The sequence below is a fragment of the Callorhinus ursinus genome, unplaced genomic scaffold, assembly GCF_003265705.2.
Source record: "Callorhinus ursinus isolate GAN/ISIS: 27379988/994484 unplaced genomic scaffold, GSC_fseal_2.0 scaffold1, whole genome shotgun sequence".
Classification (NCBI taxonomy): domain Eukaryota; kingdom Metazoa; phylum Chordata; class Mammalia; order Carnivora; family Otariidae; genus Callorhinus; species Callorhinus ursinus.
Window position 1 is genome coordinate 55,685,415 of NW_027397063.1, and position 11,124 is coordinate 55,696,538.

An 11,124-nucleotide genomic window follows, 5' to 3' on the forward strand; every position below is an offset into this window, starting at 1 on the left:
TTCATCCAATGAGGTCAATAGACAGAGTCGGATGGTCAGGGGGGTGTTTGCAATTAAGATTATGGAGGAGTTGCAATTATTGATAAGGACCGGGTCTAGGCTCTAACATGGGAAGCAATCTTTCTCATGGCTCCTGTAATAAACTTATTTTGAGCATATAAAAGTTTGTTCACTTCCAAATAATATAGGAATAAGTGGATGCATTTTAAAAGTTGGGTTTGGACCATTAAAATATATTTAAGAGTTTTCAGTAATAGAGGGAAACATTCATAATGATAACCAGAAAAGAACAGATGCATAATTGTACAATTATGATTATGAAACATGATTAAAGAGAAAGATGTTCAAAGGATCAATAGCCATTTATTTCAATGATGAGATTATAGTTTTCCCTGCTTCTTCAGACTTTAACTTTCAAAAATCTCATCTACTAAAAGTATGTTAATTTTTTAATGAAAAAAAAAATTAGGCCAAAACACAAAGAACTTGGGCCTAGAGGTTGACTACTGGAGAAGCCAACATGTACAAGCTGATGTGAAGTGTCAGGGGTTTGTGGACCCTAAGGCTAAAGGCAAATGAGCCTCCGCTCTGAGTGGCTAAGTCAAAAATAATGGCAGCCTCTAGCCATTGTAACCATAGAGGAGTCTTTCCTGGGAACCAGGAGGAAAAGTTGTGGGTCTCACGTGAGTCGGCCAGATTATAATCTGTGATTATTTCCTCATTTTAAAAGTAATCATATTTGGTAACAGACAGTTTGGAAAATGGAAGGAAGTAGAAAGGAACCCTGTGTCTCCTCTCTTAAAAACCAAAGGCAGCTACTGTTAACATGTGGGTATTTCTTTCACTCTTTTATTCCTCGTTTAGTGTTTTTGTTGTATTTGTTTTCCCAAATCAAAATGGAATTTTATTGCAAAAATGAAAGCAATACAGGAAAGTGTAAAGGAGAAAGTATAAATCGCTGGAAATCCCACACCCCAGGCATATCTGCTGCTAACATTTCAGGAGACATCATTATAGATCTCTCTCCTTTTCCCTCTCTCTCTTTCTCTCTCCCCACTTTCCCTTCTCAGCACTATATATATCGCTGCTTTGGAATGTTAACTCAACAATGTGACCATCTTTCTGTGCTAACAAATAGAGAAACACTATTTTTACAGAGTATTTTCTCATATGAGCAATGAATTTCTGAAGCCAGTTTCCTACTGATGAACATTTTGACTTTTTGTTTCTCAACACTTTGACTTTATAATAATAAATATTTTTGTATATATATCTTTATCCTTTTCTGTTTATATCTTTAGGAAAAAAATCATAGATTTGGATTTACTGAGTAAAAAGCTCTTACTTAAAATTTTGTTATGTATTGCCAAATTGTTCTCCAGAGAGATAAGAATGGTCTTTTCCCTGCAGCCTCACTAACACTTGGTATTTCTAATTTGTTAAATTATTTGCCAATCTGAACAACCAAAAATATCTTATTTTTGTTTTAATTTGCTCATAAGACTTTATTGTCTTTTTCTACATAGCTTTAATCCTTTTATCAGTATAATAGTACATCTTAGAATATGATAGAATAGAATATCATCATGTTAAAGAACAGAATGAGTAATTTATTTTAACTAAATTTCATTTTATGATAGTTGGGAGTAGGTAAGAATTCTTATCTGGAAACTTCAGAAATATGTTTTTTTCTTAAATCTTGCTTATAGGCTCAGAACAAAACCCATATTTATCTCTTCCCACTCTTGTTCCCTAAAATTGTTAATCGTTCTCTTCTCCCACAGCAACAGAATAATACCAAAGCAACATTATTTTCAACTTGTCATCAGATTTCCAGGAAATCTAACATGGTATTAATGCTAAAAAATAAAATTAATGTTCTGCTGTGCAACGGGATTTCTACATAAGTAGGACCTAGTGATGTTAACTATCTTGAAAAATTTATCATTTAATTGATTTCTTTGGTCACAATAACAAATTATGATAATATAAGCAAACCTTCAGGAATATGTAAATAGCTCTGTTAACATTGTCACACATTGTTAAAATGATTTATTTAAACCCACTTGCACAGCTAAAGTAGAATACTATCTCAGTGGAATAACAGAATTAGAAAAATATTAATGAAATAATAATGAGTTTATTTATTGAGTACTTACTATATGATAAACTTTTTAAAATATTATTTCATTTAATCTTCAGAATAACTCTATAAAGTAGGGTTTATAGTCTCTTACAGATGAGTGTATTACAGATCAGGCTCAGAGACACTCTTGCCTGGGCTTGTACAGTTAGTAAATAGAAGGAAAGATTTAATATTCTGTCTGAAAACTATCATACTATTTTAAAACAGAGTTAACAGCTCTTAAGTAGGCCCAGGTAGTTAGTAACTTAATATGAGATAAAGAAAGCATCCCAGGCTAACAAAGAATTCAATAAACGGTATTAGGAAAATTGACTATTGGGAAAGGAGGAAAGTCAAGTTACATTCTTACCATTTAACAGATTTCAGGGGAAAGCTTTCTAACAACAAAAGCAAAAGGAAAAAGATCACCAGACACAAATGTAACAAACTAAACTACATATAATTTTTTTCTATATAAAAAACACATTAACAAAATTAAAAGGCAAATGGTCAACTATAAAAAACATTTACAATAAAGATGACAGGAGATTAATATTCTTTAATTATACAGAACTCCTACCTATTGATAAAAAGAAAAAAGCCCCACATAACAAAAACCACCTGCTAAACAAATGAGCAAAGAACCTCAACAAACAATTTGTAGAAGAAATATAGTTTTTAAAAAATTATAAATGCACCTGAAATTGAAATAACATGGTGTATCACTACACTTCAATTAAAAAAAAAGTCAGGTAGACAGGTTTTTTTTAAATTTTATTTATTTGAGAGAGAGAGAGAGAGAGAGTAGGAGCAGGGGAGAGGGGTAGAGGGAGAAGCAAGCTCCCCACTGAGCAGGGAGCCTGATGCGAAACTCCATCCCAGGACTCTGGGATCATGATCTGAGCCAAAGGCAGATGCTTAACTGACTGAGCCACCCAGGCACTGTAGATAGACAGTTTTGAAATGTAAAAAAAAAAAAAAAAAATTTAATTTAAAAATAAAAATTATAAATGTATTAGAAAAATATATTTGCATATTAAATAATTTTTTAACATTAGTATTTCATGCAGCAATCCTGTGTTGACACTGGCTTTTTTATGGTGTTTTGTTGTTATCTTTTTAAGATTTTATTTTCAAATAATCTCTACACCCAGCATGGGATTTGAACTCACAACACCTAGATCAAGAGTGGCATGATCTCCCAACCCAGCCAGCAGGTGCCCCTCTATGGTTTCCTATGTTGGAAAGTATGAATTGGCTGGACACCTCAGAAAGTCATTTGAAATTACTATCGAGAATCCTAAAGTGCTCATATTTTTTAAATATAATACCTCTATTTCTAGGACTACATTCTAAAATAATAATCAGATGTGTACACAAGTAATGGACTTCTAAATGCTTCATTGCAATAGTATAATACCAAAATGTGGGGAGTATCTATGTGTCTAACAACAGGGATAGGTTAAATAAATGGTAATAAATCTATTATTTTGGGTCCTGGGTAGCCATGAAAAGTCGCATTTCTGAAGAGTATTTATCGGCCACAATGTAAAGTTAAATGGAAGAAAGCAGTATATGCACCTGAATAGGAAGCAATGCGTGGTCATATTTGGTGCCAGGAAGTCAGGCAGATTGCTTCTTATATGCTTCGAATATGAGGAGGTTAATAAGTAGTATGTCTGGCTGGTAGGATAGCAAGTGATTGTTAATTCCTTCGTATTTCGTATTTTATTTTATTTTATTTTATTTTTAAAGATTTTATTTATTTATTTGACAGAGAGAGACAGCGAGAGAGGGAACACAAGCAGGGGGAGCGGGAGAGGGAGAAGCAGGCTTCCCGCGGAGCAGGGAGCCCGATGTGGGGCTCGATTCCAGGACCCTAGGACCACGACCTGAGCCGAAGGCAGACGCTTAACCGACTGAGCCACCCAGGCGCCCCCGTATTTCGTATTTTAATTTTGAGTACACGTATTAGTTTCCTGTAGCTGCTGTAACAAATCACCACAAACTTAGTGGCTTAAACAACAGAAATTTGTACTCTCTCAGTTCAAGAGCCTGGGGCGGGGGGAGCGGGGCGGGGGGCGCTCGGAAGTGCTGCTCACCTTTTCCAGCTTCCGGTGGCTGCCCGCACTCAAGGCTTGTGGCCACATCACTCCCATCTCTACCTCCGTGACGGCGTGGTCTTCTTGTCTTCTGTCTGTGTCCGATCTCCCCCTGCCTCCCTCTTACGAGGATAGCTCTGATTGCATTTAGGGCCCATCGGGTTAATCCAGGATCATCTCATCTCAAAATCTTTAATTGAATCACATCTGCCAAGACTCCTTTCCCAAATAAAGTAACATTGACAGGTTCCAGAGATTTGGACCTGATATCTTTGGGACCAATTGTTCAGCCTACTATATTACATTTTATTTTTATCAGAAAAAGGTTCATTTTAGGAAAAATTCAATTTTGATCCCATTGATTCAGCTGGAATTACTACACCCAAAGGAAAAGTTGCTGATTTGGGATTTTTAGAGAAGGCAGTTTAGAGAGGTGTTTAATTTTATACTGAGTTTATATTGAAATAACCTCTTTGTGTATCCGTCGCCCTCATTCAGTTGTAAGCTTCCTGAGGGCAGAAACAGTGTTCATTTTGTTCATTGTTGTGTTTCCTTTTCCTGCTCTCCAGCTGCTGGAGAATTTTTACCTAGTAAGCCTTTGCTGACAGGATTGTGGACCCACACATATCATTTGAAATGTCCCTTGGGGTGGGCTACTAGTGTGTGGCAGTAGGCAAAAGCAGACTGGTTGGGAGTTCAAGATAGCTGCAAGGTTGGCGGGGGGCAGGGGCCAGCTGCCCTTGGTTTGCCTAGGACCCCCCCAATTTTAACACTGAAAGTCCTATGTCCCAGGAAACCCTTAATCTCAGGCAAACCCGGATGACGGGAAATTGCAGATGGGCCAGGTCACATAATTCTAGCCGGGGTGCAGGGCTGCAAGAGCCCCTGACTCCTGGGGTGCCGCGGGGGCCAGGTTCCATCACTCGCCACTGACGAAATCCAAAGGCAGAGACGTGAGTGGTGGTGAAACAAGAAAGGAATTTATTTCAGTGAGGCCAACAATGGGGAGGCTGCGGACTAGTGTCTCCAAGACTGTCTTCAAAGTCCCAAAGATATTTTCCAGGTTTATATAAGGAAAATGTGGGGCAAAGGTGGGTGGGGACATGCAGGTGGGCAGTGAAGGTCAAACAGATCTTTGTCTTGGGGTCAGTCACACAGGGTCTTGCCCTTATGGCTTGAGGGGTAGTTTCATTCCCCTCAGGGGATGCTTTGCCTGTAGGGTCTTTTGCCTAAGTTAAAAGATAAGCTGGAAAGAAGAACGTAATCAACTGAAAGTTGGAGGTAGTTCAAGTTCTCTGTCACAATCAGGCTTGTTTCATGTGTGTGACAAAGATGGAAAGGTAAGGACTGTCTGGAAGGACACACAGAGGTTGCCTCTGGAGACAACCTCTGAAGATCTGCGGTCGGCAGGAAGGCTAACTTTCCTCCGTGTACTCCTCTGAATGCTTTCATTTTTTAAATGATGGGCATGAATTACTTTCTAGTCTAATTGCTTAAAATAATTTACTGAGTTGTAGCTGGGGCGCAACTGGAAAGGAGAGACATGGGTTGTTTGTCCCCCCTGGTGACAGGGCTGCCCCGGCAGCAGGACTTGAGCTCTAAGGGTGACAGTAGTGTTCAGGTAAACAGATAAAACAAGAGCAAGGGCCCACCAGAAGGAAGGAGTCCAGTCTTGGACCAAGTCCTCAAAGGGCAGGCAGGAAGCTGGTCTTATTGATACTGATTGGAAGAGAACGCATAGTCACAGATTCATCCTAGGTCTTTTAAGATTTAACTCTTAGCCAGATTAGCTTGGCAAAAGTTGAGTGAAATTCTCTTTCAGGCAAAATATTGGGGTAGGCAAAGCTTCAACTCCCCTTCCCCAATTCCCTGATGATAGGTTCAGCCAACCCAATGGGGGAACAGAGAGGTAAAAATAAGTTTGTAGGACTGGACCCCTGGAGGAGAAACTACAGGATCTAGAGGGCTTCTGAAGGTGGGGGGCGTGGGGGGGAGGCTGTGAACAATGAAATAAACAAGAATCCCAAATGGGACCTGCAGGCATTAGGGGGAGGACCCGGCCTCTCCAAACAAAGATGACTAACAGCTTCCTAAAATATCAAAGAAACTTTCCATGAGGGCTGTTAAATTGATCTGCACCTTTTTTCCCCAGACACACTTTTAGAAAATGGGGAGCAGTGTACAAAGTTTGCTGAGAGGAAGAGCGGCTTCCCACCCTTCCCCCTTTGCAGGACAGAATGTGGGAGGGTCCACACAGCATTCCACAGCCCCTCCCTCAAGAGCTTCTCTGCCCTGGCTCCCCTTGTGAGTTTCTCAGGAAGAAAGCAGGGGTGTCAGTGTTCCTACTCCAGGTCCCGATCTTGTTCCCTCCCTCCACCTCCTCCATATCTCAAAAATTGAGGGTTGCAACAGAGATCATGCTTCTGCTGGTTCTGTTCTCAGGCTTGCACCCCCACCTGAAGATTGGGACACCTGTGACTGTGACCCTCCCGGTGCCTCATTTCTCCCACCAATGCTTAGGAAGTAAAATCTCAAGTTTTCCCCTGTGGAGAATTTTGACAGCCTTTGAAAAAATGGCGTCTTTGTTTTACTTCAATTAAATTAAAAGGGGAGGGGAGAAGGGAGAGAAGAAAAGGGGGAAAAAATGGGTGGACAAAGCCCTGGCATGATGTCCCACTTAGATGGTGTATAACAAATCCAACAAATATGGAGGGAGTGCCTACTGGGTGCCAGGCACTGCTCTAGGCGCTAGGACTCATCACACCTGCAGAGCTTACATCTAGCATGGGAGACTGACAATAAGCAGTAGGCCTCATTAATAAGTACGTGCTGTAGTATCTGTAATGGTGGGGAGGACTGTGGGAAACAATGGAGACAAGTAAGGGAGTTGGGAAGTCCAGGCTGGGGCAGCACTTAGGACATCTTCTCTTACGTTAAAGCAGACCAGACACCGCAAATGTGGCCTAGAACAGGGCCTGGCATAACCGCAAGTGCCCAATCAACTTCCTTCTACTTTTCTGTGCCTAAAAATTCTCATTACTGAGAGTCAAAGTAAAGAATGCATGTCCTGATTTGACTTTTCCTTATATTCAAATGTAAAGCAAGTTTCTGGCACTGGGAGGAAATTCAAGACTGTAAGTCACATATGCCTGTGAATTCAGGGTTATTAAGGATTGACATGAGCTCAGGAACTCTCTTTGAAGTGTGTCTTGATCTAGGCGGGGTTACAACGGTATATGCATATGAAAGAATTCAGGGGGCTATGGCTTAATGTACCTAAAGTACACGTCAGTAAAAAAAAGATGTGATTGCCATTGACCTTGCACTTAGGTACCGCTCCCACACTGCAGTTCTTGAGCACTCGGCCACTGCACTGGAAGGGGCCGCCTTGAGCCTGGGCACAGGCAGGACAGCTTCTCAGGAGAGGGCACTGGGCATCTGCCCAGGGACATCTACATCAGGCAGAAGTTCTGGGCAAGCCTGTCATCACACTGCCTTTATAAATGCCCTTGGCTCTCCTTGAAGGACCTGGGCAGATGGAAGTGAAGCAGGCTGGCTGGGTCCTCCGACCCAGAGTGGGGAGTCCCATAGGACCAGCCAAGAGGGTCCTTGGCTTGTCACAGGATGGAAATCAAATGCAAGCCAAGAAGTGAGAGTAGAGTTTATTGAAGACATGGAGAGAGTAGATACAGACAGAGCATTTTCCAGAAGACTGAGAAAGGAGAAAAGAGTGAGTCTCATCTTTACTTGGGGCCTGAGGTTTTTATTGAGGTGTGGTGCATGTGTCCTCTCAGTAATCCAGGAACAAAGACTCCACAAGTCACTTATGCCCTGGAGCCAAGGGGTCTTGATGAGTCAGTGGTCTTGGAAAGTGGTCATGACAACCGGGTCACTCCTTAGATGTCATCTATTGTGCTGGAAGACTCCAAAGAGATCATTAACTTCTCTTCCTTTGCAAGGGGGACACATGTTATCTGTTCTGTAAGGCCTGTGTAAGGCGAAGGGTGTAGGTCCTAGCAAGAACAGAAGCAGGAAAAGGAGCAAAGAGAAAAACAAACAAACAAACAGCTTTTTTTTTTCATGGGATCCCTCTGGTTTCCCTGTCTCAGGAGAACAAACACCCACACAGGAAACAACCAGACAGCAAGCACGTCCAGGTGAGACCATGAGGTCTCAGGGAAAAGGTTCTTACTCTGCTGAGAAGGCTCGTCTACCCTGCTTCCTCACATCAGCATCTATAACAGTAGATGAGCCACTGAATAGTGAGGTCCTGGAATTGTGTCAGGCCAGGTAGGAAGCAGCTGCTTGCACCCAAGAAGACAGCTGACTGAGTAAACATGGAGCCACCCTGTCATCCCCATCTCTCTGTGTCTCTGTCTCTTTATCTCTCCCAGTGTGAACCTCTGTCCCTCTCTCTGCCACACCACACACCCAAGATTCTACACCTGTATCAGATACCTAACAACCTTCTGAGGATGCACAGAGACCCGAGCAATCCACATGTCCCCGTGTGCACTCACTGTTAGACGCTTCGCATCACGAACCCTCGGGTTTTAGGTGTTTATTTTTACTAGAAAAGCATGCCTCTTGGAAGGATGATCTCTAGGCCTGGTTGGGAGGCTGGAGTACCAGAAACCTAAATAAAGCCAGGAGACAAGGTGGGCATCCACCCTCTCAAGCACTCACTGGGCTGCTTCACGTTCTTCCCCACAGGAGGCAGTGTCGCATTGCCCGGAAGAAGGCCAACTGGCCCGCATCCAGAATGTTATCCAGGAGCTTCCCCCATCCCATTACAGGTAAGAATCCTTGGTAAAAGATGTCCGTGACCTCTCAAGGTGGTATAATACCAGAGATGCAGGCTGGGGTCATAAAAGGGAACAAGTTCAGTGGACAGTGACTTTCCTGTGGCATTTTGAGGTGGATGAACAGGTCAACTTTTCTCAGAATGCGTCAGTGCCTGCCCCGGGGACATTGGTGGGAAGGGGCAGCCCATGTCCTATTTACTTGTGGGGCCCCCCTCAGAGTCTCACAGGAGGTCATTCTGATCACACAAGCCAGCCTCACTGGCTGTGATATTCTAGGTTCTTACCCAGATTCAGAGCATAAACAAATCTCTGGAATCCAGGAGGGTTTTTATTTTTTATTTTATTTTATTTATTTATATTTTAAAGATTTTATTTATTTATTTGACAGAGAGAGACACAGCGAGAGAGGGAACATAGCAGGGGGAGTGGGAGAGGCAGAAGCAGGCTTCCCGCGGAACAGGGAGCCCGATGCGGGGCTCGATCCCAGGACCCTGGGACCATGACCTGAGCCGAAGGCAGACGCTTAACGACTGAGCCACCCGGGCGCCCCCGGGAGGGTTTTTAAATAGGGTTTGGCTGTAGCTCTTGAGTTTCTGGCTGACTGATGTCTCTGTTTGCTCACCAGTACCATCCCTCACATCATCCCATCCTTCCATTTGTTCTCAGTTTATCCCTTCATCTTACCACCTTTCCCAGGGTTCTCTAAGCCTCTTTTACAAGGGGGCAGATTTTGATGTGGTATAAGAAAGAACTTCCTACAGTAACAGATGTCATTCATCCATGAGATGAGCTCTCCAACTAACAAGGACCAAGTTACCCGTAGCTGGGAGAATTCCAGAAAGAGCAGAGTTAAGAACCAGTTTCAAGATTGTGTGGCAGCAATGGTGGCCTGGGTAAAAGGGGGCCCAGGGAACTGTCTCTGGCTCTCCAAGGGCCTCGACTGACTTCTAACAAAACCATTCCCCTTCTCCACCCTGGGCCAGCGTGCCTAGGGCCAAGAAGATTATTTCCATCAGTCTTGATACCTTCCTGATATTCCTCCAAAATTTATGAGATAGAAATATTTAGAATCTCTTAAATCCAAACATAGAAATCATCTCCAGATGTCAGGCTTTACACAGGCACTAAAGTTTCTTACTTTGTTAAAAAAATTAAAAAAAAAAAAATGAACCATTACAGGACCTTGGAATACCTGATTCGACACCTGGCCCACATTGCCTCCTTCAGCAGCAAGACCAACATGCATGCCAGGAACCTGGCCTTGGTGTGGGCGCCAAACCTGCTCAGGTAACAACCATACCCTCACCTTCTCACCACCCCCATGCGCTCAAAGCAGCCCACCAACCGAAACGAAGGCCCTTGAAGACACACCTGTAGCTAAGTGGTCATTTGTAACACATATAAATTAGGACGATTGTAATAGGCTGAGCTCTTTGTCCGCTCTCCTGGAAACTCTGGGTTCCAAAGGCATTTTCTGGCTACAACCAGCATGTGGCTAAAGTTACGGGTCTGTATGTTATAAGTTCTCGAAAAGGCCTTTCTTGTCTCTAGGGCTCATTGGCTTTTGTTAGTTTTGGTGGGGTCACTGCTTCATAGGACTTCACAAATGATGACCTGACCCACAGAACAATTGGGTGGGGGTGGGAGGAGATCCTATGCAGACAAAAAAATCAATTCCTGTATATTCACAAATACAGTGTTTATAGTCTAACAATGTATGGTACCTGGTCATTGCTTTCAAATTTGTTCAGTGTGTTGGGCTTCACAGCCTTTGGGGAGGCCTTTTGATAGGTCTTAAATAGTTAAAATAGTCTAGAGATTAACAAACTGTATACATTTAGGAAATGGGGCTTGTACAAAAGGCCCACGGGCTCCCCCTGACTGCTTTCCATTGTGGGGCAGACTCACTCACTCACTGTGTTTCATTCATGATTTAGATCCAAAGAAATAGAAGCCACTGGGTGCAATGGAGACGCAGCTTTCCTTGCAGTTCGGGTCCAGCAGGTGGTGATTGAGTTCATACTGAATCATGTGGATCAAATCTTTAACAACGGCACACCTGGGGCTTTGGAGAACAATGGTAATGGCTGCT

General features: G+C 42.6%; 1 protein-coding gene across 1 annotated transcript in view; it reads left to right on the forward strand.

Moving 5' to 3' along the window:
* The window catches only part of ARHGAP31 (Rho GTPase activating protein 31), a 107,791-nt gene that overhangs the window by 67,602 nt on the left and 29,065 nt on the right, over nt 1-11,124 (forward strand). The window contains exons 4-6 of the mRNA XM_025874598.2: nt 8,941-9,023; nt 10,212-10,319; nt 10,970-11,112. Of these exons, the coding sequence (XP_025730383.1) occupies nt 8,941-9,023; nt 10,212-10,319; nt 10,970-11,112 (334 nt within the window). The remainder of the gene's footprint in view (nt 1-8,940; nt 9,024-10,211; nt 10,320-10,969; nt 11,113-11,124) is intronic.